This window comes from Populus euphratica, unplaced genomic scaffold (assembly GCF_000495115.2).
Source record: "Populus euphratica unplaced genomic scaffold, PopEup_1.0 scaffold565.1, whole genome shotgun sequence".
Lineage (NCBI taxonomy): Eukaryota > Viridiplantae > Streptophyta > Magnoliopsida > Malpighiales > Salicaceae > Populus > Populus euphratica.
In genome coordinates this window covers 50,356-53,420 of record NW_011500437.1, presented here as the reverse complement: position 1 = coordinate 53,420, position 3,065 = coordinate 50,356, and the positions used below count along the sequence as shown (strand labels likewise).

General features: G+C 30.3%; 1 protein-coding gene across 2 annotated transcripts; it reads left to right on the top strand.

Annotated features, from left to right (window-relative positions):
- The first annotated feature begins 1,086 nt into the window (after positions 1 to 1,086).
- LOC105114678 (uncharacterized) lies at positions 1,087 to 1,973 on the top strand. 2 transcript variants are annotated; one of them, XR_840187.1, is made up of 3 exons: positions 1,087 to 1,143; positions 1,247 to 1,867; positions 1,902 to 1,973. XR_840187.1 is itself a non-coding variant. In XM_011011306.1 (2 exons), the coding sequence occupies exons 1-2, from the start codon at positions 1,136 to 1,138 to the stop codon at positions 1,794 to 1,796; spliced, it is 558 nt and encodes a 185-aa protein (XP_011009608.1). In that variant the 5' UTR covers positions 1,087 to 1,135; the 3' UTR covers positions 1,797 to 1,973. The 2 variants fall into 2 exon arrangements, 1 of the variants encoding a protein (XP_011009608.1); XM_011011306.1 differs by having other exon boundaries at positions 1,247 to 1,973.
- The last annotated feature ends 1,092 nt before the right edge of the window (positions 1,974 to 3,065 follow it).

Here is a 3,065-nt window from a genome sequence, read left to right as displayed (position 1 = left end):
GAAAAAAATATCACAACAACATTCATACAATTATTAAGAACAAAAAAAATTAAAAATAAAATAAAAAACAAATATAGTGAAAAAAATCATGAAAACAGAAAAAAAAATATTACCTTAATGTAGTTGCAAGTGAAAAAAACTAAGAGGATAAAAGAAAAAAAAAGAATAAGACATACCCGAGGATGGAGAAGAAGAGAAGGAGATGAGGAGAGCAGGGAAGAGAAAAAAAATAGATATTGATGTTTTTTACATATAGGGAAGAAAAAGAAGAAGAAGAAGAATAAATTTATGTTTTTTTGTGAAATAAGAGGATTCAGGATTTTTATTAGGGCGCGTTAGCGATGGTTTTACTTATGAATAATTAAATATTGATATTCTTTAATTATTTCATTGGTAACTCACTCTGTAATATTTAATTTAAATTTTTAATTTCAAAAACGTTTTCAGAAGCCACAAACAATCACCTATGATTTTTTAATTTATCAGTGATTCCGTCTGTAATACTTAAATGAAAATTTTAAATTAATTGAATTTAAAAAAAAATCACCAAATAACACCAACGACTTTTCAATCCGTCAGTGATTTTGTATGTAAAGAATAATAATTAACAGTGTGATTAAAAAATGAACAATTTTAAAACTCTCTGAAAAATACCAACAGATTTTTCCATAAGTAATTTCCTTTGTAATTGATATAATGAACAGTATTCACAGTTTGCCAATGAATTTACTGATAAAATTTATTTCATTAGTAATTTTGTTGGTAAAAATAATACGTTATTATTTTTTTTGCTTTATGTATTTTTTATTGTAATTTTCTTGGTATATACCGAGAAAATATTTTTATCAATAAATTCTTTTAAAAATTTATCTACAAAAATATCCCATGGAAATAATGAAAAACAAGATGAAATGAGCATCATAAATTAGTATTTACGCACGCAATCACGAATCATATGAAATTTCAATTATATGAAACACCAAAAGCGTTAGTGACTTGAGAATAAATTCCATTCTTTCTCAAGGCGTTGTTTATAGGCTAATAAGCATCCTCTCTGACTTTCACCTTTTCCTTTTTCTTATGTTTAAAAGGCAAGGCCAGCAATTTTACCAAACCATCAATATCTAAGCAAGTCATGGATGAGTATGTGATCTCTAGTTATCTCTTTTCTGCACTTTGTTTTATCATAATTTAACTTGCAATTTATGTATATGTGTTAATTGTTTTTCCTTGTTAATTTGATCAGGTCTGGGGAAAAAGGAGAAACACCAAATAGAAGGCTTGACATCATAGAAATCTACCAAAAAGCATTGGACGACCTTGTCAATGTGAACTCTCTCTTCACAATAGCTGTGTTTGTGGGCTTATCCCTAGCACACCCCGGCGAGCGCAGCCTCGAAGACCGCACCGAGTGTGACGCGGACCCAGACGTAGCCAAACGTCTTGTCGTGTTCGAAGTCATATCATTTGCGTTCTTCCTGTTGTCCAGCCTTGTAGCCAAGACCCTAAAGGTCCATCTCAACGTATACCGCCAAAAAACCCCCAGGACGATTAAACTCAAGATTATTAGAGGCAGCATGTTGTTACTGTCAGCATGGGGATCGATCTTTGGGTGTGTATTCTTGACGATGTCAATGGTAGATGTGATACAAATAAAGGTAGGGAAACTGTCATGTGGGAGTGTTTACGCTTTTCGTGCTGCAGGATCACTTATTGCCATAGTTCTACTGGCATTAGGCATTTACGTGCCCTTTATGATGCATGCTATATATTTCTCCATGAAACATAGGGAGTGATGCATGCATGTATAACCAAGAGCAAATTTGGGCTGTACAACTATAATTGAATTAGAATTGAATCCAAACTATTTTTCTTAATTCAGTAGCTTACATGCATGTATGTTTGAATCCAATGTGCCATTGTTTTTCTCTGTTCTATCATTTTATTTTTATGAAGAAATTACAAATTAATCACCCAATTATTAATTCTTAATATAGATAAAGCTTTTTATACTTGTATCTTAATGTGGGAATTATTCTCGATTAAAACAGAAAGTTACATATTTTTGAAGTCTAATTCCTCTTGTTCTTAATGAGGATCTCGATAATGAAGTTAAGACTAAATGTCAATGTTATATTAATGACGATAAATAAGCTACATATATAATATTAGTTGGTATGTCACCTAACGATAAATAAGCTACATATATAATATTAGCTGGTATGTCATCTAAATATTGATTAATATTTAAAAGTATATTTTTGTCAAAGTTTTATATCAACATTTTGCACTTGAAATATCAATAACTCCTTAACCAAAGCATGTTTTATAATAACAAGTCTGATACTATAAGATATCTTTAATTTATGGTAAATATTCATCTTAAATACATGCCTATCACATAAATCAAAGGATTGATTGATGAATTCAACTACTAAAATTCAGAAGACAAAGAAAGGGTGAAACTTAGAAAAGAAATGTTGGTTTAATCCAAAATAGAACACTATTCAGTCATTTGGTCATATTAGAAGCTGCAGCTAGAACACTATTTAGTCATTTGGTCATATTAGAAGCTGCAGATTTTGGATTTCAATTTGGTTTATATTACTAGAAAGCTAAGACATAAGCTTAAAACATTCATGGGAATGCAAAACTAAATTTTCTTGTTTGGAAGTCCAAATTTTAACAACAACGAAAAAGTCAAAATCTGTCAAAGTCAGAATCTGTCCTGTAGCCCAGACACTGTTCAGTGTTCAGCCCATATCTTGAGTTCTAAAAATTCAAATGACTTCAAGTTTTTTTGTTGAAAAACTAAGACAATTTTCCTAAAACTTTCAATCAAGTTTGTTTAAATTTTAATGTTAACAATGATAGTTTATTTAGACAAGAAAATAAGAATTGTCACCAAGTTAATATGTGGTCATCCACTCAACAATTAGACAATCAATCAATAGTTTCCAATTTTGGTCTATAAAAGGAGGCATTTGCCATGCATTTAGGCATCTTGGTTTCCAGATCAAGATCATGCTCTTCCTTTCTCTCTTTGTATTTTTTATGCTTTGTTT